At 37.7% G+C, this 27,181-nt stretch overlaps 1 protein-coding gene across 2 annotated transcripts in view; it reads right to left on the bottom strand.

Moving 5' to 3' along the window:
- The window catches only part of DIAPH3 (diaphanous related formin 3), a 511,880-nt gene that overhangs the window by 427,500 nt on the left and 57,199 nt on the right, over window positions 1-27,181 (bottom strand). For both annotated transcript variants that reach the window (XM_006090522.3, XM_023755349.1), the window contains 2 exons: window positions 25,945-26,112; window positions 15,783-15,887 (listed from right to left, as the gene is read on the bottom strand). In XM_006090522.3, coding sequence (XP_006090584.1) covers window positions 15,783-15,887; window positions 25,945-26,112 — 273 coding nt within the window. The remainder of the gene's footprint in view (window positions 1-15,782; window positions 15,888-25,944; window positions 26,113-27,181) is intronic.

The following is a 27,181-nucleotide window of genomic DNA, read 5'->3' as shown; positions in this document are numbered from 1 at the left end:
CAGTATGAATCAGAAGAATGCTTCTGCTATAGCATTCATCACCCAGTCCCATTTCACACTTTACTTTAAACTGTAATACAACTTCAACTTAATATACCAAGATAACTTAGGAGACTTTATTTAATCACTAGAGGCCCAGTGCACAAATTCATGCATGGGTGGGGTTCCTCATCCTGGCTGTCGATCAGAGCCATTGGGGCCTTCTTGCCCAGATCGGGGCTGGCTGGCCAGGGGGAGGGACCATGGGAGGTTGGCCAGCCAGCCGGGAAGAAGGACCACGGGAGGTTGGCTGGCCGCGGGAGGTTGGCTGTGGGAGTGCACTGACCACCAGGGGGCAGCTCCTGTGTTGAGCCTCTGCCCCCTGGTAGTCAGTGCATGTCATAGCAACTGGTCATTCGGTTGTTCAGTCACTTAGGCTTATATATATAGATTGCCCTACTTCCCATTGCATAGGTTCCCACATAAACACTCCTAAATTGTATTATTCAGCAAACTAAGTCTGAGAAACAGAATTGAATTTTCTGAAATAACAAGACTAAAAGTAACAAAGCTGATTTCTAAAGTACTAAAAATAAATTATAATCTGCCATGATGAGTGAAATAAAAATATTGTCGAACATAGCTTTAATCAAACCCTCTAGAAGAATTTAATGTACTCTTTGTTCCTATTTCAAATCTTCAATGTTATAATACTTCAAATAATATTTCAATAATATTTCAATAATTTTCTTAGTATTTAAAAATTACCTAAATAAAATTACTCACCATTTTTGTAATTCGTTTCTCTACTGTGTGTGTGTGTGTGTGTGTGTGTGTGTGTATGTATATATTAAAGTCCTAATGTCCATAACACTTTACAATGTGTAGCAGAAATTGATGCGTTTAATTACTTAATGTGCATGGATCAATTTGAAATAAATTGAAAATGAACACACTGTACACTGTACTTAATCTTGTTTCAGTCTTGTTTCAGATTTCATTTTTTAATTTGCAACCCAATAGGTTATTTTTTAATAATTAGAAAACTTCCTTTTACATTTTAGCAGTTTAAAGTCAAAGCAACTAAAAGTAGGCAGAGTTCAACTAGGCAAAAGGTCTAACCTCAAGGGGGAAAAAAAGTTCTATATTGTTTGACCTAAGCCAATTAACTGTCTTGTTATACTCATTTTTTTCTTCTTAAAAATAGGAATGAAATAACTCCCTGTATATAGAATAATTTTTAAATGAAATATAGGCACAAAAGGTAGACAAACTAATTGCTAACAAATGAAATAAAGAAGTAAATAATCATTCAAAGTCAATTCTAATCGGTTAAGGATGGCTCAGAACTACATAAGATGAATAATACATTCTAAGTAATACAAATACCTGCACAAAGGGTCACAATTCACTTTTCACACTGCTGAACTATTTTTATAAACAAGGTGACAGAAACGCTCAGATTCCTATGAACTCCGTTTATATGGAGTACATCACTATGATTTTTTTAAATGCATTGATATTCAAAACTGAGAAACAGGATTCTGAGCTCATCAGGCCTGCTTAATTGCACCAACATCTGCAATCAATTTAAATTCTTTAAGATAGTCTTTCACAGCGTTTGAAGTGATTTCATGCTGTGATAGATTTAACACACTCACTAATTTATAGACACACACAAGCAGCTGAGACCTATTTTTCCAGGGGTGGGGTAAAGTACTGAAGGGCAGTCTGAATTTTCTCCCTATCACTGGGATATAAAAAAGGATGCATTCTGCATAACTTATTGAAATTATATGAAAAGATAATAGCACTGCACAAACATAACATAGAAATTAAGACTAAAACTAGTGCTTTATTTAAATGTATTTTCTGGTCATGGAACATTAAGAGGTTTGATGAAAGTTTAAGGGTTAAAACTTTGAGCTATCAGTTAAAGTTACAGAACAAATTCTTAATATATCATAATTTCTCCCCTAAAATCAATGGGTTGTGGGGGCAAGCCAGAGGACGAATGCTAGTAATCCAGAATTGTATTTTAACCAAAGACATAAATGGGCATAGAAAAAAAGAGAAGAATATGAGATTCAAAATCAGAAGACTAGAGAATCTGGGCAGATGGCAGCAGCAGTCTAGTTTTTGAAACTCTCTAGATCCCCACAGAAAAAGAAACAAACCAACTAAAAAGCAAATAACAAAATCAAAATCCAAACAATACTAAGAGACAAGGTCCAGGCATACCCTCGTTTTATTGTGCTTCACACTTTTTTTTTTAACAAATTAAAGATTTGTGGCAACCCTGCCTTGAGCAGCTCTATCTGCATCATTTTTCCAATAGGCATAGATTATAGCATTTTCAGCAATAAATTATATTTTAACTAAGGTATGTACATTGTTTTTTTAGACATAATGCTATTGCACACTTATTAGACCACAGTATAACATAAACATAACTTTTATATGCACTGGGAAACCAAACAATTCACATGACTCGCTTTACTGCAATATTCGCTTTACTGAGGTGGTCTGGAAATGGACCACAATATCTGTGAGGTATGCCTATATCTCCATGATCCTCAAAATACAAACAGCTGGAGAAAAACCACCAATAGCCACTAGGTCTGCACAGTATCAACATCTGTGTGGGAAGAAGCAGACAAAGCAATCAAATATCTGATGAATATAAAAACAGGAGAACTCCAAAATAACCCAGAGATATTCATTAGAAATCACAGACCAGTTTGAGAAGAGCAGCTGAAATTGGCTGGAGTTTGGCCTATCCCAATTGTGAGAGCACACAAAAGGCATAAAATATCTAAGGAGACTGGAGCAATCTATGTCCTAAGAACTCCTAACACTGAGCTGCCAGGGCTTCTTTCCAGGACAGGACCCCACACACTGCAGAGAAAGTGCTGAGAGTGAAATCTAAATGAAGCAGAACATTCCTACAGAAGAGGAAAGATCACCACAAAAACAAACCCATAAAACATGGCAAACTATAACTTCCAATTTCAAAGTCAGCTGAGACCTTAAGAGAATATACAAGACATGAAAAAAATACTTAAAGCAGAATTAGAAACCTCAAAAATGAAGCAAGAAAACTCAAGAAAAAATGGATATGAGATAAAAAATAATCTCAGAAAAAAACTAAACTAGAATATAAGAACAAAAAACATAATAAATCATGCTATAAGAGACTTATAAATGAACTATTTTTTCCAGTTAAAAAGAAAGGAAGAGTAAGATAAATATTGAGGATAAACAGAAACCCAACATACAGATAATAGGATACCTGAAGAAGAAAACTAAAGCAAGTACATAATGAAAGAACATACTGCTTATTTTATAATCCCAATTCAGACTTCTAAATAAGAGGAGCCAACAACTTATAAAAAATCAAAGTTATTTATGAGCAGTTCTTTTGACAGAAATGTTGATGTGCTTCATGCTAAAAGAAAATGGTATAGTATATGTAAGATCCTAAGGGAAAAAAACATGTGAGCCAAATATACTAGTATATAGTGAAAATGACTAAACAATAAAGGAAACTTACTATTATCTACATAAAAAAAACTCAGCAATTAGAACCCTTCAAAGAAATCTACTAAAGACCAAACTTCAGACAAACAAATGGCTAGAGAAGCATTAAGGATTGGTGATGAGCATTAAAATACAGTTACTCATAGAAGTAAAGATTTAAAGTGGGTTAATACAGTTATTCACAGAAGTAAAGGCAAATAAGGACTAGAAAGAAGAAAGTATATAAAATGTGATGACTATATGCACAAAGTAGATATAATACAATAACAAGAGTTGGTGACATGGACAGCACTACAAAAAAATTTTAATACACATACATACACTTTTCTTTTGGTCTCTCTCCACCAAAGAGGCCTACAAACAGTGATTCATTAACCCACTAGCAATAAGCATCCTCGATCCCCAGATTGATCTTGAAATATCATTTACCACTAAAGGAAATGACTGTGTCCAGGTCTAGTGTGAGAAAAGAGAAGAGCGTGGATCATCTTATCTCACCAGATAGGAATGAAACAATCCAAAACTACAGGGTCATACCCAAATGACCAGGAGCCAACTAGGCAAGGTCCCACTAGTCAGATATTGGATAATTTAAACTTTACTAAGAATAACTGTCATTGAAAATAATTGATCACCTTCAGAGAATAAGGAACTCAGTATCTTGAAAACTGGCAAATAAACATAAATAAATCAACTATTTACTCTAAGCATTCTACATCATGGGATAACCAGTATTTGAGGAACTGTCTCTTTAGAAATGTATTCCGAGTAATAAGTGAAAATGAGGTTACAGAATTTTAATTATAAGGCAAACATAAAGTACCTCCTAATAATAGATCATAATACTTCCTATGGTCATGCCAAAAAGATCAAGCTTGGATCTAGCTGCCACTTTGTAGGAAATACAAAGAGAAACATGTCAGCTTCACCATGAGTATGCAATTAGCAAAATTCAGACTGTCCTGGATAAAATCAGGGAAGGATGGGGAACCTAAAGATTTAAAAACCTTTAAAGATATTCAAAATTTTAAAATATAAGCAAAAAAAATCAAGTGAAACAGTAATAATATGCAAGAAGTAGTCAAAACATAAGATGGCCTAAATTTACTATTGGGCTATTTTGCTTTCCCACCTCAATAAATACCAAGGGCAGAGCTCCCGTTTACTTAATCTACACTGGAAGGCTTTCTGATAGTGTAAGAATTTGAAATAACTTTGTATTACAATAAGGATAAGAATCTATACCAACTCTTATGGGTTGGGGGAAACCATTATTTAGCACAGTTAATAAATGGCAATAAATCAGGGCAGCATGAAATTAGGAATGAATGCCTTTTGCACATCAAGATGATTAATCCATAAAGGGTTTTCTAAGTTTGTATAGACTTTATTCTATTTAGGAATAAGTAAACACTGAAAGGATGTCTATTAAGTCCAAACTGAATTAAGAGAGATTTAGATTTATTACCACCAACTAGGAAGATGAATCGTGCATTGAATCTTTAAAACTAGGCATACTCGCTGTTCTTCTCCTTGCTACAGTGCCTGTTCTTTTGGGCACCTTTTTCCAAAACAGATCAGGTTCTTCTATTTGTTATAATATATACTAGAGGCCCAGTGCATGAAAATTCATGCACTTGGGGGCGGGGGGCAGAGGGGGTCCCTCAGCCCAGCCTGTGCTCTCTCACAGTCCGGGACCCCTCAGGGGATGTCCACCTGCTGGCTTATGCCCACTCCCCGGGGGGGGGGGATCGGGCCTAAGCTGGCAGTCAGACATCCCTCTGGCAGCCCGTGAGCCCTCAGGGGATGTCCAACTGATAGTTTAGGCCCGCTCCCTGGGGGGGGGGGGGGGGCTAAGCTGCAGTAGACATCCTTAGCACTGCCGAGGAGGGAGGAGAGGCTCCCACCACCACTGCTGTGCTCGCAGCCATCAGCCCAGATTGTGGCTGAGCAGAGCTCCCCCTGTGGGAGCGCACTGACCACCCAGGGGACAGTTCCTGTATTGAGTGTCTGCCCCCCAGGTGGTCAGTGCATGTCATAGCGACAGGTCGTTCCCCCATTAGGGTCAATTTGCATATTACCCTTTTATTATATAGGATATATATTTCTACAAGTGACCAAGTGTCATATAGAATTTCTTAGCATGCCATTTGAACACTCATTTTGATATTATGCATATGCAAACTAGCCTTGAATCCACAGTGACTTAATAGATTTTATTAGTAAAAGTACACCAGGTTTAGCCTTTAAATTCTACCAACTTCTAATCTTTTGTTTAATGAACAGAACAATAAAGGACATCTAGTGATGACATATACAGCCCAACAGTTCTCATCCTTGACTATACATTGGCATCACCAAGAGAGCTATAGCTTTACTAAATACTGATACCTGGGCCCCATCTACAGGAATTCTGGCTTACTTGTTAAATGGTAGGGCCCAGACATTTTTTTAAAATATATTTTTATTGATTTCAGAGAGAAAGGGAGAGGGGAGAGAGAGAGATTAGAAGCATCAATGATGAGAATCATTGATTGGCTGCCTCCTGCATGCCCCACACTGGGGACAGAGCCCGCAACCCTGGCATGTGCCCTTGACCAGAATCAAACCTGGAACCCTTCAGTGCACAGGCTGATGCTCTATCCACTGAGCCAAAACAGCTAGGGCAGTCGCTGTGATTTTTAAAGTTCCTTAGATGATTCTAATGGATATCCAGGTTGACAGCCATTGTTCCTGATTATTTTTCCCCTCATTTCATCAATTACATTCCCCCTATGTTCACTGAAAGGCAATTGTGTATATGTATATGTATATGTATGTGTGTGTGTATATATATATAGCACTTTTCTCAATTTTTCACTTATTCAGAACTGTTCCTTCTTTCAAAAAGTTCATTCCATATGGGTAGTTTCTCATCATTTTCATCTCCATCATAACCACATGCCTCTTCTAGTACTTTCAAAGTTTTCACTACTTTTGCAGTTATCAGACATGACAAGTTTAATTACATTCATAAAAATCTAAAAAGCATGGGATAGCAAAATATCCTAGGCCAAGAAATTACTCAAATAATCAAGATGAAGACACTCTCAGATGACCTCTACTGCCACAGTCAATGTAAGCATCACTGACCATGTCAAGCTCTAAAATTCTAGTAAATTTTACTAATAATAACAATATTTTTATATCGGGCAAGTCTTTTTTTAAAGTACTATAATAAAAAAAAGTTTTCTTAAATAACTAAAATATGTTTAGAAGACCAAAAATACACAATTTTAATTTGAACCTAATATAATTTTTTTCTATAAAAAAAGAAGAGATGACCGTTTTCTTCATTACCACCTCCTACCTAAACAAAACACACCACAGTAATAGCAGAGAGCAATAAACGCCATTGGTGCTGCCCAGAAATGACTCATAAGGAAGCTGGATGAATTTGAGCTGCTGGAAGATCCTTTTAATTGTACATAAATAAAGCCTGTCCTATATAGGCACAGATGGAAATTAAAGTGCCAGGTAGATTATTAGGGAATACTCTTAACAAGAAATTGGTTCATTGCCCTGAGGCTCTGAAATTTTCTCCTTGTCAGCAAGCAAGACCTGGAGATAAACAGGCAAAGTACCTCAAGCAAGGGCATTGTTCATTAATATGTCTTATGCCAAGTACCAGCCACAAATTTTTACTATGCTTTTATGTTAGAACAGTGCTTTGATCAAATCCCTGACCTGAAATGGAAGGCAAAAAATAATCCACATTAACTTTAATTAGCAAGAATGTGTAAAACTGTCTGGTTCTTCTACGTTTCCAATGATTAAAATACAAACCTTTTAAAGAGAAACAGTGATGAAAAGTGAAAGAAAATAAAACAAAAGAACAGCTTGATTTACCTGTCTCTGACAATGCTTTCCAAATTAACATATGAAACTGAACTCTAAAAAAAATAGACACTGAAAGGTATAAACATGCCCCCACTGTTATAACAATATTAGCAAATTGATACTAAAACAAATGAACACTAGATTTTCTATCTAGAGAAAATATACACAAACCCAAACATATGACTAATATTTCCTCAAAACACAATTCTTTTCTGATCAGTATATTCCTAGAAGGACAATACTACAGAAAACTGGGCCTCTATACTTGAGAACCTCATACCCTACTGAGCCAGAACTGGTACCAGGGTAACACCCTGCAAGATGCTTTTAAACATTATGTATACACACACACACACATAAGAATCTATAATCCTACACATATGAACTCAATTTATTTTTTAAGTTAATTTTAAAAATACTGTAGACCATTAATAAAATGAATAGGTAAGTCAAAGAATGGGAGGTAATATTTGCAATATATGCATCTGACAAGCCTTGTATCCACAAGACATAAAGGACTTTTACAACTCGACTTAAAAAAGGGCAGCCTGGTCAGTGTGGCTCAGTGGAGCACTCGCCACAGTGGTTTCTCAAGGTTTGGGAGGAGGGAGTGGTTTCCAAGACTAGAAATGTGGGGTCAGTGGGGCCCCTTCCTGACCCACAGATAAGTGTTCACATGGCCTCTCCTAGGTGTGTAAGCCAGGTCGGGGTCTCTGCCCTCCAATTAGGGCACTAATCCTACCATGGCCCACCCTCCTCACCTCAAGTCAATCTAATCACTTCCCCAAAAGCCCACCTCCACCCTCACACGGGATCAGGGCTTTGAATTATAAACTGGGGGACACAAACATTCAGCCCACAATAAAAGGGGACCTCAGGGACCACCGAAATGTTTTCTATCATGATGGGCAGGTTACATAGCTGAACGCATTTGTCAAAACTGGTCAAACTGGACTATGCTCCTCATTGTAAGGGAACTACACCTCAAAACCAATTGAATAAGCGTGATTTATTTTCTATCCCGAAAACCTTATTGGAGCCAAAAAGATAAATAACTGGGTAATTTCTACAAGGCAATGAGAAATTTGGTGAGAATTTAAATTGAACTATATGTTCTTTCCCTAGAAGAACTAATCTCAAAGAAACATCTTCAGGTCATGGTGATTCTCAACAAGCCACACATAAAGGTGGAAGGATTTTCAGTCAGTCGGTCAGTGGCCAGGTGCTGGCAGGACAACCATGTGCTCTGGCTCCCCAACAGGAGGCTTGCCTGGGCAACCACTAGGAGCAGGGGGCACGACCAGGAGCAGGGGGACCACACAAACGCCCCCTGCCTTCCGGACTGTGGCTGCAGGAGGGCGTGGGGGATGATGGTCCAGTAGCTTGATTCAGGGGTGCTGACCTTTCTGTTTCTCCCACTGTTGGACACAGCAGGGAGGGCCCACTAGATGTACACCCACCTGTGTAGGTTTGGCTGGTCATCTTCTAAGCCAGCACAGGGAGCCCATGTGAAAAGCCACTCTCAAGAAAAACTGTTGAGACCCTACTAACACATGCTCCTCGATCTAAAAAACCCATCTTGTGCCGTGAGAGAAAATTAATGCTGCAGTTTGGACATAAACAAAAAATTCCGGTCTGTGGATAGGCAGGGCACAGGCTGCACACCTGAGAAGGGTGTGGGCCAGGGATTGCACCTGAGGGTGCTGCATGCTGGGCAACCATCAAAGACATCCATGCTGTGGTCCTTAAATGACTCACAGCTGATCCTGAACGAGAGGGTGTCATGCATGCACCAGAAAGAGAAACTTTCTGCATAATCCAGACTCTGTACCCTCTGGTTTCTCTTTGGTATCTCTCGCCCTCCAGATTTACTCAATTTAGACTCATTTTACCATACTGCTTAAAAAACTTGTTAAATAGTTTTTCTGTATGACTTTTAAAGTAATGTTCTACAATATTTGATATTTAATTGTATTTCTTATTAAAGAAGTCTAAGCAAGAACTATAGAAATAGGTAAGGATTCAAGGAGTAAAGTGAAACACTATCTACACTTTTCCAATCCATTCCTGGAAGGAGCCTTTGCAGTCACCTGACTGCAGACCACACGGACCGGGAAATAAAGTTGAAAACAAAGTCAAAGGAAGCTAGCAAATTTCCAGGCATACTTACAAAACAGAAATTCTGCTTCTTTCCCTGAAAAAATACATCAAAAAGGAAAAAACACTAAACACAAATAGGAACTAAAGGATGTTCTAATTAAGAAGCTTAGAAATGTGAAATTAGGCCATTCTTATTAGATATCAGCCCACGTAAAATGATCATTGATGTGCAGATGTGATACAGACTCTGATGGCATATTGGGAGGGGGAGGAGGGAAATGAAGTTTATAAGGGCTTTTAATTCCAAGTTAGGAAAGAAGAAATAGAAGTATAAATTTCAAAGAGAAATTTCTAAAGCATTTTATCCACCTCTAGTGGAACAACCAAAAATAAAAAAGACTATGTATGCACTGACAGGTAACAGACCAGTTGTAATCTGTACAGAAATCAACAGGTTCAGCTGGTCCTCATCTTGCATATAAAAATTAATTGGAAAAAAGAAAAAGACAACTCCAGAAGCACTGATGAGGAAATGCTTATCTCCACTGAATGGTTCTTGGAGACATAATAAAGGCTTGAACACTGTGTATGCAGCACAAACAAAATTTCCCTAAAAACACTTAAGTTTCTCTCTCCCTAAAACTCCACCTCCCCACAAAGGACCAGACATCTCTCAGGTTCTCCTGTCTTCTCTCTCACACTTGGCCTCCCTGATGGCCCTCTTCACTCGCTCTCATCCACTCTGACCCTCTGCCTCCTTCCACTCTCTGGGATATAAGTTTTGGCTTCTCAGGACTTCAGTTTGTACTGACACAGATTACTCTGAAAAAGCCTAAAAGTGGAAAAACAAATAGAAGAGTCTCCTTGACAGAAAGAAAAGGGAAAAGTAAGTGAATGTTTTATTCACTTTAAAATAGTGGTGGGGGATGAATATTGCACTGATCTAAATCCTACTCTTCAGGTGTCCTTTTTAACACATTCATTAACTGTGTATAAACTAGTTTTGTATAAACTAGTTCACGGATTTCGGTCAACCTGGTCTGGGAGACTCATATTACCCAGACATAATGTAGTCAGAGCCAGCTCGTCCTAAGTACAACTCAAGCACACATAAGAAAATATGCACCAATATAAACACTGGTATCACAAACATTAGGTTTGATCAACCAAAATCAAGAAGAAAAGAAAAACTTTCGCCTGACCGGTTTGGCTCAGTGGATAGAGCGTCGGCCTGCGGACTGAAGGGTTCCGGGTTCGACAGCGGTCAAGGGCATGTACCTTGGTTGTGTGCAGGAGGCAGCTGATCGATGTTTCTCTCTCATCGATGTTTCTGACTCTCTATCCCTCTCCCTCCCTCTCTGTAAAAAATCAATAAAATATATTTTTTTTTAAAAAAAAAAAAAAAGAAAAACTTTCTTTTCCTTGAAGGTTAGTGTTAGCATGAAGGCAGCAAATCTATTTGCATACTAGAGGCCCGGTGCACCAAATTCGTACATGGTGGCGGGGGGGAGGGGGGGCCCCTTAGCCCAGCCTGTACCCTCTTGCAATCCGGGACCCCTTGGGGGATGTATGACTGCCGGTTTAGGCCCGATCCCGCAGGGATCCCTGTCAGATCGGGCCTAAACTGGCAGTCAGACATCCTTCTCGCAATCTGGGACTGCTGGCTCCTAACCACTCGCCTGCCTGTCTGCATCATTGCCCCTAACCACTCTGCCTGCCTGCCTTATCGCCCCTAACCACTCACCTGCCTGCCTCATTGCCCCTAACCATCTCTGCCTGCCTGCCTGATTGCCCCTAACGCCTCTGCCTCGGCCCCTGCCTGCCTGGGCGGCTGCCTCCACTGTGGCAGCTTTGTCCAGAAGGATGTCCAGAAGGACATCCAGAAGGTCATTTGTCTGTCCAGTCTAATTAGCATATTACGCTTTTATTATTATAGTGATTCCTAAGCCTGGTTTGTCTACTCATAGCACAAGAATCTTGTCTGCAAAAATCACCAGTGATATCTACAAACAATGCTTTAAGAATTTTAAAGGAAGAAAAGGATTAAGAATATTAAACCACAATGAAGGATGAGAACTATTCTCAGTTAGATTAAGCATAATTAGATACAGATATGTAATAGCTCCATATATTAAATGCTAGTTCCCTTATACTTAGAAAATGGGGAAAATATGTAGGCAAGTGTGGCTTAAGAGATCCTCTTCTCTGTTCCAGAATTTTCTTACACTGTCTGGGAACTGTGAATTCACTTCCATTTGGACCAGCGGTTCTCAACCTGTGGGTTGCGACCATCAGAAAACACATATAGCATATCAGATATTTATATTACGATTCATAACAGTAGCAAAATTACAGTTATGAAGTAGCAACGAAAATAAATTTATGGTTGGGGGTCACCACAACATGAGGAACTGTATTAAAGGGTTGCGGCATTAGGAAGGTTGAGAACCACTGATTTGGACTATCATGTCACATCCTACTTTCAAGGTCTGTGCCACTAATTACAGAATAGTCTGACCCTCTAGCTAGTAATCAAACAAAAGTAAAATCTGTATCATTCTTTTCGGAAGAAGTTTTCTCCAATAAACTTGCTTCGAAACAGCTGAGGCAATTCATTTACCAGGAAATGGCCCCTGGACCATGTAGTACCTCTCTCATCTATGCTCTGAGTATAATGGGTGATGGGAGGGTCTTCTAAAATGCTCCTCTGGATGGAAAGAGTAATTTCCAGAATGAAATAAGGATAAAGAGAGATCCTGCATAGGCAAAAGTGTATCTGGATGGTATATCAGGATGCTTAGAGCAGCAAAGCAAAAATCCAATTTACAGCAGCTTAAAGGAGAGCACGCATCACCTCACGCACGTAATGGAAGCGTCTGGAGACAGGACTGCATCAGACCAGAGCAGCAGCTCCAAGACGTCTCATCCCAAGCAAACTATACCCCCATAAACATGTTCAATGGCAGAAAAGGTGGCTTTCCTGCTCTGGATCCTTTCATGAGGGAAGGAAACATTTCTGAGAAGCCCTGACTTTCCCTGGCCATCAGGTTGTACTGGCCAAATCTGGGTCATATGTGCATGCCCTAGGAAGTTAGGAAAATGCTAATCTGGCATTTACAGCCTCTACACATGATATTTGCTTAATAAAATTTTATTAATCTTTCCTAATTGAAGAAAGTTTTACTATTTGGCTATCTAAACTGAAACTTACTAAGGTCTTTGAAATAACCTTAACTTGATTGATTTTTTCACCCTTCTAAAATCCAAGTTTATCTACGTTAGTGCTACTTTAAGAGTTAACATTTCTAAAGCATTTTCAAATCATCAACTAGGTCCTAGTACTATTTTCTAAAAAGTTATATTAATGCAACTTGGCCAATGTGGCTCAGTTGGTTCGGTGTTATCCTGTGCACTGTAAGGTCACAGGTTGGATTCCCTGTGAGGGCCCATGTCCAGGCTGCAGGTTCAATCCCCAGTAGGGGGCATTTGGGAGGCAACAAATCAATGATTCTCTCTCACATTGGTATTTCTCTCTCCCTTTCCCTTCCTCTCTTTCTAAAATCAACAAAACATATTTCAATATAAATTACATTAATGCTTATCCACAAAAAAGAATCTCAAAGCAAATTCTAAGGCTAAAGTGAAAACAAAAGTATATCTAATAAAACTCCCCACATTTTCTCTAAAACAACCTAAGGATGAATTTTTATTGTGTTTTTCTCAGAGAACCTATTTAAGTACTCATTAACCTAAATATACTGGCATGACAAAGTCCTTATCCTAGAGTTAATAAAATGTGTTTCTACTTCCAGAGCAAAAATAGATGACTGGTCAGCTTGAACTTTCTGCAGCGTTAAACATCTGCCAAATTACTCAGAACCCTCTTAGGAAAAGCCATGATCCTCATTTACTAATTAAATGAGCCAAAGCTTTAATCACACGTTAGATAACTAATCTATTTCAATCCTGATAATCTAATTAACTAATTCTGGTAAATAAGTTCCAACCTTAGTCCAAAATGATTAGAGGATTAAAGTTTAACATCAGTGAATGCAAACTGAAAGAGGCCCACTATAATGAAGTTCAAAATGGTTTGTTCTCCTATTAAAAAGTCTGTTTATAACTTGAAATTCAAGAATTAGATTTTCTAAACCAGTTCTAATATTGTATCTCTTGTAATTATATTAAGTGAATTCATGCTTGTTGGATTAAAATTCCCAAACAGGGTACTCTTCCCTGATTATTCTATATAAAACAGTTTTACCATCTCTACCCCAATCCTTGCTATTTCTTCCACATCACATTTCACCTATTTCATGCCTTTCTGTGTTGTCCTATGTTGCTCCATAAGATACATGATAGATTATTTTGGTGCTCTACCTCCAGTGCCTAAAATAGTGTCTGACATATAGAAACTTAATAAATGTGATGGATGAACAAATGAATGTCTTAGAAATATAGACTCACTAATAATAAAATTGTATTTTACTGATGTACATTTACTTACATTTTTAATTATGGTATAATAATTTCAACAGCACAAACAATAAACAAATCACAAAGAAAAAAGAAAACAACAAACAATTGCTACTAACACCACTGCTACCACAGAGGCAGCCACCGGTTATAAAATCCGTTATGTTGCCTGGCTGGGTGGCTCAGATGGTTGGAGCATCGTTCCATGCGCCAAAAGGTAGAAGGTTCAATTCCTAGTTGGGGCATATGCAGGAGACAAGGGATCAACGTTTCTCTCGCACATCTCTCTTTCTCTCAATCAATTAAATTTAAAAAAAAAAAATCCTCAGGTGAGGGTTTAAAAAAAGTCCTGGCCGGTGTGGGTCTGTTGGTTGGAGCATAGTCCCATATATGGAAAGGTTGCTGGTTCCATTCTCAGTCAAGGCACAAACCTAGGTTTCGAGTTCGATCCCCGGTGGCGGCACTTACAAAAGGCAAACCATCAATGTTCTGACATCAATGTCTCTCTCTCCCTCCCTTCCTCCCTCTAAAATCAATTTTTTTAAAAAGGAAAGAAAAATAAATAAGCGTATCCTCCGGTGAGGATCAAAAATAATAATAATAAAATGTTTTGTTTTAACCTTGGAATAAACAATTTAATTCTAACAACAAACCATGTGGATATTAGTTCCAGCTTATGAATGAGGAAATTAAGGACCAGAGAGGTACAGTAAGATGAAACAGAGAATAAATAAATTGATCTAAAACATAAGAGCTCTGGCTCCTAATGCTAATGTGTGATGTCCAAGTATCATTAAATGACGAAGACAATATTATATCACAATAGCAGGTACAGAGCCCATCTATATAAAGAGCTGAAGTCACAGTACTCAGTGATTCCTACAACTGAATATCAGCCTGCCAGAACATGAGACACGTTTAAAAATTAAACATCATTTGAGTCTTCCTTCAAAAAGAAATACCAGAGAGTCACTGACTGGTCTAGCAAATAAATGGAGTTAAAGTATAAGTAACTCATATTCATTTAACCTGGCCTTAGATTAAAGTATCCAGTGAGACTCCAGTATGTCATTTCTCCCTAAGCCAATTCTATCTTAATTTCAGCCAAAATCATTTCCTACAGTCTTTCCACTGATTGCTTCATTAGCTTCCATTTTATATTTTTCATCTAACCTATTTATTTACAATTTTTATATGACTGGTCAAGCTCAATTTTTGGTCCATGAAATAAATGTAATTGATTCTGTGTGCCAGTCATGGTTTCTTAGACATTTACTCATTACTTCCACCCACATATTTCATCTTTCCTTAGAACTGATAGCCAAGTAAATGTTCAATGCTCCTTTCTATGTCTACATTTATAATCTGCTACAAGATTACTTTCTCCATAGGAAAACTCACATTAAAGATATGCCTCCAAGCCACTGTAATATATCCAGATTCAAGCAGTTAGAGTAAAATCAGTCTCACTTTTCTATAATACAAATATTATCTCAATTTACAAGTGACATAAAGTCAATAAACATATTAATTCACTATTAAGAAAAGTTGTCTTACAGTAAATAAATCAACTAATCACAGTGTTTCTTAGCAATGTGAGTGGCTGAAATACAAAAGCAGTTTAAAAGTTATAAGATGAGAACTACTTTTAAATTAAACAATCTTGTAGTTCTTGTGCCTTTAATTATACACCCAAAGCCCTCTGGTTCCAGTTCCCCACAAACTTACGCACTTCATTAGACAAATGCATTGTTTTTCATACTATCACGTGTTTCAGCAGTATTTTTCCACTTGACAGTTTTACTTACTGTCTTCGAAGCAGTATTAATGTACTGCATCACCATTTCTTTTTTGATACTGAAGTCTTTTTCCCGCAATGGTGCCTTCTTATCTTCATTTAAATTCATATCTTCCTGGAAAACACAATTAAAAGCCTCATTTTAGAATCTAAGTAGAGCAGCCACTCTACATACACTATGAATGGAAAATCAATAATTTGTGACTAAAGCAGCATTAATTGTTTTGGAATGATTTACGTGTAGTTCTGCCTGGAGAAGAGAGAGAGAAAAAGAGCTGAGGTACAGAGAAGAAAGTATTCTAGATCATCTTCAGAAGTAAAACACTTACCAAAACAGCTTTTCAAATTCACATCAGGCTAGTAAAATTACATTCACATCACTATAGATAATTAGACAGTTGAAGATATCTGCCTTTCATAAAGTCAGTAGGATTTAGGATTAACAATTTCAACATATGTGTGTGTATTTTTTACAACTGTACCTGAAGCTATTTCATACCATATTGAAAGAGCCGCTCCGTGTATCATAAAAATTAAAAAGTAAATAAGCCAACTACATTACAGATTCTGATAACTATAAGCAACGATTATCAAATACCTAGTACTGATTCCCCCAGATAAGTGAAGCATTCTATAGTTTTAATTCTCTTCTCCATCACATCTGAAATACTCATTAACTACTTAACTTTAAACAATGTGCTAAATTATATTAAAATTACACTTATAAAAAGAGGTTACCACCTAAAAATCTAACATTGATCAAGCACCATTCAAAACAAGGATTTAAGTGACCTATATGTTGCTACAGGCCAATACCTCACTAAAAAAAAAAATTCAAGTCACATATATTCACATATGTATAAGAATTGTTACCAGTATCTATCAATTAAGTTGTTAAAGTAAGAGGTTGTTCTGGCATAGGAAAGGAGCTTAAGACAGAAGAGGCTGAAGGAGAAGGGCAGTTCAATCAGATTTCCTCCTGATCTTAACCTTGGGTTGTTGTGATATGCAATGTAAAACACCTGAATGTATACAAATGCCATATCCACTTAGAAATGAGACCATAAAATTCAGAACGCTGGATCACCTAAGGAGCCCAGCAAATTAAATGTCTTCTAAGTTTTAGAGGGTGCTACAATTCATCAGACACTGTAGTTTCTGCCGTTAGCTGACTCAGTTTTTGGCTACCAAACTGTTCAAGCACTTAAGTCAAAATTCCCTTCATTGCACCTTGATATAAATATTTAGGATCTTATAAGCTGTTCCATTTGACACTCCAATAAAAGGTAGTAATTAGTAACGTCTCTCTTGGCTGTTCTAATTAGTAATATCCTATTATGTGAATAATGGTTTGTTTCGTTTCCTTTTTTTCCCTCTAAGCCAGTGATTCTCAACAGTCTTTAACACCGTTTAGGATGCATTTGGAAAATGTCTGGGCCATCTGGTTGCCACTGTGACTGAGGTGATGCTACCAAGATTTGCAGGGGGAAGGTGTGCTGGACTTTCTGCAACACACGGGCTAGTCCTACATAATAAAATAAATAAATAACAAAAAAAAGTCCTGTTTCCCAAAGACAGATAGGTGCACATACCTTAAAAAAAGAGAGAGGAGAGAGAGGTAGGGGGAGAAAAAAAGTGAGAGAAGTTTTAAAAAAGAAGCCAAATCCCGCTGGGTGGCTCAGTGGTTGAGCATTGACCTATGAACCAGGAGGTCACATGCCCGGATTGCAGGCTGGGTCCCCAGTGTGGGGTATGCAGACCACTGATCAATGATTCTCTCTCATTGATGTTTCTCTCTCTCTCTCTTCCTCTCTGAAGTCAGTAAATATATATATGTACATATATATTATATAAAAATAATAAAATAAAAAGAGAAAGAGTGAATCATAATTATCTAAGCCTAAACTATAATTCAATGGAATTAGATATAAACTGGAATTCATATGTAAATTGCTACTTATTAAATATTTCTTATTGTGGTCTTAATATACACTGGATTTTTCCAAGAATCGAACTACTAGTTTATAAATTATAGTCACTACAGTCATACATTTTTAGAGTGTTTTCTTTTTTCTTCTTCTTCTTTTTTTTTAGCTTTACCAATAGTTGTGCATAGGTATTCAAGAGTGTGACTGTGTTGAACCTTTTTGAGTAGTCATGGCCCATTGTTTATATTGAAATAATATTGTTTTATTATACAGTATGGTGAGATGTTATATTGTTTTTCTAAATTGTAAGTATAGATAATATAAGCTCTCTATAAAGATTTTCACTGGAAAAGTAGGAATGGAGACGTTGGGGAATAATTATTACTAAAGGGGTGGGGGGGCCCTAAGAACATTGAGAACCTGTTTTAAATTACTACTATAAAAAAATTTTAAAAAAACTGTGTATGAAAAAAAAAATTACTCACTACTAGAGGCCCGGTGCATGGATTCGTGCACTGGTGGGGTCCCTCGGCCTGGCCTGCACCCTCTTGCAATCCAGGACCCCTCAGGGGATGTCGGACTGCCGGTTTTGGCCCGATCCCCGCAGGCCAGGCCAAGGGACCCCACGGATGCACCAATCCATGCACTCAGCCTCTAATATACATATAACATCTTTGGTTAATCTCTTCCCACCCTCCCCTCTCCCCCGTTCCCTCTGAGATTCATCAGTCTGTTCCATGTTTCCATGCCTGTGCATTGAGCATCTGCTCCCTGGTGGTCAGTGTACATCATGGCTAGTCACACATACGTTGAAACACCTACTACACTGAATAGGTATAAAATGACACTGAAGCTGTAGATTTTAAAACAGCTCTGTAATAGCAGTTTACCTCGATACAGCAATATATTGTTACATGTATACAATTCATTAAATATCTATCAAGAAAACACTGAGCAGAAAATACATAGAACACATAATTGTATAAGGCCTGGTGAGCAATTTGAATGAGGTCAATATTTCAGTATTCAGAAATAAATATCTACTCTTTAAACGGAAAAAAATCTTAACAGTTGGCTATTTAACTGAATATTGCCTCATTCAAAACTCTAACATGAGCAGTCATCAAATCAAAGTTCAGTTTCTGTCTGTCTGAAGAGTAATTGTTTTTGTTGTTAAAGTTCTACTAATACTTTAACAACATAGATTGTAAATTAACTTTTTTTAATTTTTATTAGATTTATTGGGGTGACATTGGTTAAAATTATATAGGTTTCGGGTGTACAATTCTATAATACATCATCTGTATATTATACTGTGTGTTCACCAAATCAAGTCTCCTTCCATCATCATTTATACCCCCTTTACTCTCTTCTACCTCCCTTTAACACCCTTTTCCCAATGGTGATCACCATCCTGTTGTCTGTGTCTGAGTTATCTGAGTTATTGGTTGTTTGGGGTTTTGTGTTTTGTTTTGTTTTGTTTTGTTTTGTTTTGTTTTGCTTAATCCCTTCACCTTTTTCACCCAGCCTCCCCCCACCTTCCCCCACCTCTGACAGCTGTAAGTCTGTTCTCTGTATCTATGAGTCTGTTTCTATTTAGTTAGTTTATTTGTTCATTAGATATCACCTATAACTGAAATCATATGGTACTTGTCTTTCTCTGGCTTATTTCACTTCACATATTCTCCGGTCCATCTATGCTGTCACAAAAGGCAAGATTTCCTTCCTTTTTATGGCCAAATAGTATTCCACTGTGTAAATATACCACAACTTTTTTATCCACTCATCTACTGATGGGCACTTGGGCTGTTTCCAAATCTTAGCTATTGTAAATAACACTGCAATGAACATAGGGGTGCACATATTCTAATTAGTGTTTTGGGTTTCTTCGGATATATTACCAAAAGTAGAATCACTGGGCCATAAAATAGTTCCATTTTTAACTTTCCACAGTGGCTGCACCAATTTGAATGAATTTCTATTGGTGCAGATAAGCTAAAACTGTGACTGCCAATTTTAAACAATGCTTGTTTTGTATGTTTTTATTGATTTCAGAGAGAGGAAGGGAGAGGGGGAGAAAGATAGAAAAATCAATGATGAGAGAGAATTATTGACAGGCCACCTCCTACACACCTCCTACTGAGGATCGAATCCACAACCTGGAATGTGCCCTGATGAGGAATTAAACCATGACCTCCTGGTTCATGGATTCTCAACCACTGAGCCACACCAGCCGGGCTTAACAATATTTTTAATTTTTATTCTAGTAGTCATTAGTCCTATAGTCATAATATATGTTTTCTTGTTATTTTTGCAGTTGTTTTCGACACAATGTTTAGGCCCAGTCCAAAGGTTGGTTTGCCCTGATTTAACATTTGAAAGGTATGAGGAGTTTAGACTTACAAGGCAATTCCTCTGGGATGACAGTTCCAATTCCATTTTACAGTGTCTCGGTGAATATTATTCTTTACATATATATGTCTATCAAATCATCACAGTGAATGCCTTAAACTTACACAATGTTTTGTGTCCGCTATATTTCAATAAAGCAGAGAAAATAAAGAGTTCAGTGTCTAGCTGTTAAGGTTTAGTAAATTTTAGAGACATGGATTGTAGCTGTTCTTCTGTAGAAGGCCCAGCAACGTATCAGAATATAGGGACATTCTACAACATGAAAGGGACCCAGTCCCCCAGGAGGAGTGTGTAGGGAATAAAAGTACATAAAGAAAAGACAGGATGGCCAGAGGCAACACTGAAAGCAAATAAAAGGACAGATAGAAGAAGAAACCTAGAAAGGAAACTGATAGAATTGGCCAGAAAGGGAAAAAATCAGGAAAAGGAAAGAAATGTCATGGTGCCCAAAGAAAAATAGGAGCCAAGACCAGTGAGGCTCAGCTGGGTGGAGCACCATCCCTTACTCCAGAAGATGGTGGGTTCGATTCCTGGTCAGGATACATACCCAGGTTGCAGGTTCGAGCCCTGGTTGGGATATGTGTGGGAGGCAACTGATCAATGTGTGTGTGCTTGTGTGTGTGTGTGTGTGTGTGTCAAATCAACAAACAAAGAAAAAAGAAAGAGAAATGCAAAGAGGGAGTTATATGTTTCAAAAAGAATCTGATGATCAGAAAGCCACTAAGAATTAGAGGAAAAAACAATTGCAAAAATTAAAAGCGTAGGGAGAAAGCACCAGAGTAAACTACTCTTTGTAGAGAACAGACTCTGAAGGTTCAAGATAAAGGACAGGAGCTAGGAGCAAAGGACACACTAGCTTTCTACGGATAGGATGTGGATCTCAAGGAAGAAGAAGGGCTGGGCCACCTTAGAGGTACTGCATCCAAAAAGTGACCCAAGCAGAGGAATGGGGTCATGGAAGACTGGTGCAGAAGGCCAGACAAAGGAAATGTCACCAGTGACAAGGAAACTGTAGGTAAAGCTGAGAAGGGGGCTACGAATATACCACAGGTGCAATGAATCAGTATTTGTAATCTGTCAGGCAAAATAGACTGTGCAGATACAATTAGGTTACAAACTTTAAAATCTCCAGGGAAATTATTCCGAATTATCTGGATGTGCCCAACCTAATACATGAGTGCTTAAAAGCAGAAAACTTTCTCCAGATGGAGGCAAGAGATGCTACAGAAAGAAAAGTCAGAGATTTGAAGCATGAGATGGATTTGATATATCTGAGACATAGGGGCCCACATGAAGGATAGGAGAGAGCCTTTGGGAGCTAAAACAGCCCCCAGTGACAGCAGCAAGGAAACTGGGAGCTCAGTCTTACAACAGCAAGGAACTAGGTTCTGGCAACATGAACTTGGAAGAGGATTTTTCCCAAAGCCTCTGCAATAGGAGCCCAGGCACTAGACATCAATTTCAGCCTTATAAAACCTAGAGAAACAAGGTGAGCCGGCCTGGACTTGTGGCCATGTGAGACATACACTGGAGTTGTTTTCAAGTCACCAAATCTGCAGTAATTTGTTACAGCAGCAACGAGAAGTGCAACACCCCAGAGCAACAAAAAATGCCAGGTTACAAACACTGTAGGTCGGCAACTGTACTATCGCTCTTCCTCCCCTCACCTCTAATCTAATCCTAGAGGAAACATTCAGTGTAGAGTAGAGAAAAGTAATGTGCAGGAACAGAGAAAAGGCCAAACTCACAACCTCTACTGGAGACTGTAGGTGGAGCAGGCTTGAAAGGGGGAAAGAGAGATGCATTTTTAGGATGAAAATTAAGTTATTTATATTGAACTAAGGTTTTTGTTACCTGAAAGTGAACAGAAAGCTCTGGGACCTGCCGGGGATTTCATCCAAGGGCAGAAAAGAATAAGCTGAGAGGGCTGATTTGAAGAGACAACGGGTAGAAATACACAAGTCACTTTCGACTTGTACCTACAATGTCACCTCTTTCAAAAAACCAGTTACACATATCTATAGTGAGTTCAAGAGTAACTACTGAAATCTGAGTTTTATATAGAACAATGTCCCCACAACTATTTCACACAACTAGATCCATAGAGAACCCAATCTGGGCTTTTTAGGTAAAAATTCTGTTTTCGCCAAAAGACAAATGAGAGAAAAAGCCCTTAAGAAGTAAAACTAAAAATTCATCACTACTTTTAAAAAAGCACACTGAAATTATTACCCAGAGACCAAGTAAATCAATTTCCTAAATAAGTGAAATGAGTACCCATGTTCAAGTACTACACGTACTTCACATTCATTAAGTAATCAAATCAGCACACTGTCTTTCAAAGGACTGTCTTGAGAAGGGAAAAGAGGTTCTTCAAAACAAAGTTTTTACTTCATGTAAAAATTACTTAAATACCTTTGATAATGTTAAATAAGAATTACTTTAAAGTTGCACAATGTGAAAACAAAGAATATAGATGCAAATTTTAAATGGTATGAAACCTCTGTAGGCACAAATGCCAAAAGGTTAAAGTGGCAAATTATTGGCTGTTGCTACATCAAAATAATTTTTATTAATAAAAATACCACCAAAGCTGCAAGACAAAAATCAAACCTGATCTAAATCTTGTATCCTCCACAGAAACAGCTTTAAATTTGTCAAAAATGCGGTGCCTTGAAAAACCTGAGTAACATCACTAATTCGTATTTAAAGAAGGAAAAAGATGTACTTCATCTTCAGAATCATCGGCAGATCTTCCCTACAATGTACTGTGATAGGATCAAGAAATCATAAAGGAAAGAACCTATTCCTGTTTTTTTAAAATATATTTTTATTGATTTCAGAGAGGAAAGGAAAGGGAGAGAGATAAATATCAATGATGAGAGAGAACCATTGATCAGCTGCCTACTGCATGCCCCACACTGGGGATCAAGCCCACAACCCCAGCATGTGCCCTGACTGGGAATTGAACTGTGACCTCCTGGTTCATAGGTCAACGCTCAACCACTGAGTCACACAAGCCGGGCTACTCCTCTTTTTTTCCCCTAAGAAATAAATGTCTACTATGGAATGTCACTGAGATTATGTGGTTGTTTTGAGTTCCTCATTTTCATAAAAGAACTTAGTTGTGACAAACTCATTCATTAGCACGTTGGGCGGCCGTGAGAAAGCAACAATTTAATATTCTGCTTCGTAAAGTGAATTTGATTGCAAAAGATCTTCTGACAACGGAGACTTGTTTAAGATTTAACAAGCAATCTGGCCCAGTTATTAAATACGTATTCTGTAAATACTTTAGAAATGTCAATAGCCACCTGCCCTGCACATACTATTAAAATTGATACTCTCAGCAGGAGAAGGTTAAGACTAACAGAAAAACACTTCTGAAGTAATTATGTTCAGACAGAATACCATAAACTATATTCAATACTTTCCAAGTAGTTGATGGCTTGTGATGATAAAATGTGGCCTCTGCAACTGTCTAATATCAATAGCCTACTCGCTCTACTTACTCAGATGGCACCAGCAATTATGATCAAAAATAAAAAAATAAAGATGTTTATCTTAACAAGGCAGTCACACATGAACCAAAAACATACCCTTCCAGAATCTCACAGATAATTTAGGTAAGTGGTTCCACATATGATAAGGGATAAGGGGAGAGATAAGGTACTTTACCATCTTGAACCCTCACCCTAACCCTATTGTAGAGAGATACCTTTACACAAGCCGCATTAACACAAGCCTCACTAAGAGAGACAAAGACTAACAACAACAACAAAAGTTAAGTTTTTTTGTTCTCGGCTGAAATTATATCAACTCGTGATGACAAGAGTTAGTAAGGAAGTATACAGATTTGTTTACCTAAAACCAAAATCAGCACTTCGTCAAGAACTAACATAATAGGTAAGATGTTCACAAGCCTAGGCTCCATACAAAGCAATACTAATAAAATGTATGTTCAACAATGAAAAGTTAGGAATCTCTAACTCAAATTGAAAATCCCACGAAGACACAAACTAGGCAGTCTTTTCTTCTGGGGTCTTCTGAAAGTTCAGGAGCAACACTGAACACAAATACTTGTTGATGAAAAGAAAATAAGGCAAAATAATGGCCAAGTACACCTGCTGATTCTGGCTGAACATTTTATCAAATTCCAAGCACATGTTACATGTTAACCTAAATAGGTGAATGCAGTAATTTCCCCCTAAACTAAATAAGGCTGTCAAAACCAATAGGTGAAATTGACACATACAAAGTAAATCATTATGCTGAAACAATATACAACTCCTCAGAATAGCATACAGTCATTTCATAATCTGTCACAAATAATAATCCAGTCTAATTTTCCCAACCTCTCACTGCCACCCCCCCATCATGAGCTATTTGAAACCTATGTCTGTCTTTGCTCACTGCTATTTCCCCAAAACAAAAGAATGCCCTTCCCTCTGTATCTTAATCCTGTCCTGAGTTAAGACTTTTCTCTGCTAAATTTCCCCTAAACTACTATGATTTCCTTTCCATTTTGGTTTCTCCTGAAGCTAACGAGGTAGCTCAAAAACGAAAGTAGTTTGTTTTTATTCTGAACTTATAGGTAACTTAATCAGTAAATACTACCTTCTAACCCTGACTGGTTTGGCTCAGTGGATAGAACATTAGCCTGTGGACTGAAGGGTCCCAGGTTCGATTCTGGTCAAGGGCGTATACCTTGGTTGCAGGCACATCCCCAGTGGGGGGTGTGCAGGAGGCAGCTAATCAATGTCTCTCTCTCTCATCGGTGTTTCTAGCTCTCTATCCTTCTCGCTTCCTCTCTGTAAAAATATCAATAAAATATATTTTTTTTAAAATACTACCTTCTAGCAGTTTTTGCTCATTTAATTTTTCAATTGTTTGTTTTGAATCCTAAGAGATAAGCAACTTGTGAGTAGAAACTATATATGTAAATAATCTATTTATATAAATTAGCATTCACTTGTGGTAAATGATTTGATTTGAATATACTTAACATATGTGGGTTGTTGGTCAAATGAGTTCAACCAGCTTGAAAGCCAGGAGTTGAGTCTGTCAGAGAATCCCCATCATTTAGAACCAACTGGCCCTGGACAGTGTGGCTCAGTGGTTGAGCATCGGCCTATGAACCAGGAGGTCATGGTTCGATTCCTGGTCAGGGCACATGCCCAGATTGCAGGCTCAATACCCAGGAGGGGGCATGCAGAAAGCCGATCAATGATTCGCTCTCATCATTGATGTTTCTATCTCTCTCTCTCTCTCCTTTCCTCTCTGAAATCAACAAAAAAATATATTAAAAATAAAGAACCAACTGCAGAAGGCCACTAATGGCCTCAGGTGTCACCTCCAGAACAGGCACACCCCAAAATGAGTGAGTTCAAGTATCTACAGATATACCAAAGGCAGGACGATAAGGACCTGGTTATCCTGAGGACCAAGAAAAAAATAAAACAAATCATGTCAATAAATCATCACACTTAAGAACGCACACAGCAGAGCACTGTGGCCATCACTCTAAAACGCAACTGAACCCAAACAAACAGACCACTTAGACGATCTAGTCAAGACAAAAATATGGCATTTGGTTCTTTAAGTATTTATGTTTTTATATATCCTGTATAAAACAAAAAACTGGCATGACATTTTTCTTCACAGTCTTATTTTTGTAATCGTAAAGCTCTTTCTATGCCTAAAGTGCTATCTTAAATGACATCAGAAACCGCTCTATGGAACACAAGTCCAAATATGTTAGTGTTCCTAAAACACAACCAAAAGTGAAGGCTTTTACATCAAACAACATTTCATAAGAATCAAAATTCTTACCATCATCTTTTCGAAAAGTTCTAAGACTTCCTTCTCTGACAGTGGCTTCGGAAGGTTTTCCATCGCCTCTGAAGAACAATCACTGCTTGCAAATGCAGTTTTCAGGTTGGAAAGTGGAGGCCTCTCTTTCTTGCTCCCCGGAATTTTTATGCTGGCAAATCTGTCCAGCTACAAAAAAAAGAATTAAATGGCACATATGTAAATATTTCCTTCTCTACATTTATCTAATCCCAAAAACAAACAAACAAGGTCAATCACATTATCATTTTGGTTTCATCAGGAGGTATTCAGCACTGCAATCTTTAAGATTAAATATATATTTTTAAATATATTTTTATCTATATATGTGTGTGTGTTAGTAAGAAGTTTACAGTAACCATTCTATCTAAAAGCAGAAGAGAAATCAGACAATCACAAAAGATTCCTTCTAACCTTAAAATTATAGAATTGAGGTTCTAATGTCAGTGAACTTTGCTTTACAGATTAGCAACCTAAGCAGTTTTACAAAGGTAATTTACTTAATTTAGTAGTTAGAATCAAACTATTACTCAGTGTCCTGGCCCTCAGCCCCCTTGTCCAGAGCCCTTTTCACAGTGCATACTATACTCTGGAGAGGTGTGGGTTGTTGTGATTGAGGAATTTTAAATTAACAATTCTACTTATATCTCCATAGCTTATTGGCCTAATAAACACATTTCTCTTTATTCAGGCTGGTCTGTATTTGAACTTCATGAATGACTACAGAGTTGAGTGGCTAAAGCCTCAGGATATAAAACTGGATTTGGGCTTTAATTGGACCTCTTCCACAATTAGACCATCAAATAATTTGCTGATATTTGAAATGTATATTAGCTTGCAAAGCTAATTATTCATTTACTTTGAATTTTATACATTCTATTTTTCACAAAGAACCCAGACTAATACAATGTTTCAAATGGTAACAATCAAAAAGGCAAAAAGTCTAAAAGTAGATATTAAGAATAGAACTATACTTAAAAGTATAATGATTGCCAGGGGAAGGTCAAGGGGGGAAAAACAGGCGACATGTATACTACTCTTTGTAATACTTTAAGCAATAAAACAAAATTTTTTTAAAAAAGTAAAATGATTCTGTGTATTATTCACCATAACTGTATATGAAGCTACTTGTATTGCTATAACATGTATAACGATAGACCTGTGCTATATTCATTAAGGTAGCTACTAGCCACATAGAGCTATTTAAATATAGAGCAAA

The sequence above is a fragment of the Myotis lucifugus genome, unplaced genomic scaffold (assembly GCF_000147115.1).
Source record: "Myotis lucifugus unplaced genomic scaffold, Myoluc2.0 scaffold_74, whole genome shotgun sequence".
NCBI classification, from domain to species: domain Eukaryota; kingdom Metazoa; phylum Chordata; class Mammalia; order Chiroptera; family Vespertilionidae; genus Myotis; species Myotis lucifugus.
This window is presented reverse-complemented; position numbering and strand designations above follow the sequence as displayed.